General features: G+C 49.5%; 1 protein-coding gene across 1 annotated transcript in view; it reads left to right on the forward strand.

Moving 5' to 3' along the window:
- LOC119589479 overlaps positions 1 to 321 on the forward strand; it is a 24,491-nt gene that overhangs the window by 14,058 nt on the left and 10,112 nt on the right. The window contains 1 exon segment of the mRNA XM_037938080.1: positions 79 to 301. Coding sequence (XP_037794008.1) covers positions 79 to 301 — 223 coding nt within the window.

Below are 321 nucleotides of genomic sequence, written 5' to 3' on the forward strand. Positions count from 1 at the left end.
ATCATCAACAAATAACCCCATTAATTTCTAACATATATCTCCCCTTTTTCTCTCTTCCCCTCTCCCTCTCAAAAAAAGATTCAAATTCAACGTCTTCCCGAAACGCTACGGGGAAAAAGCAGCGAAAAGTCTTTGCAGAAAACTTAAGTCTACCCTCGCGACACCTCGGAGTCCGGAAGAAAACGGGGCGCTGTTCACGCAAGCTGCCCATTTCGCGTCTGTCTGTCAGCCTCCCAACCACGCCACGGGATTCTTCTGGCTGGGGACGAAGAGGGAGAAAGACGAATGGGTGGATGCGGAGGTGAGTAGGATGATGATGGA

Source organism: Penaeus monodon, chromosome 25 (genome assembly GCF_015228065.2).
Source record: "Penaeus monodon isolate SGIC_2016 chromosome 25, NSTDA_Pmon_1, whole genome shotgun sequence".
NCBI classification, from domain to species: Eukaryota; Metazoa; Arthropoda; class Malacostraca; order Decapoda; family Penaeidae; genus Penaeus; species Penaeus monodon.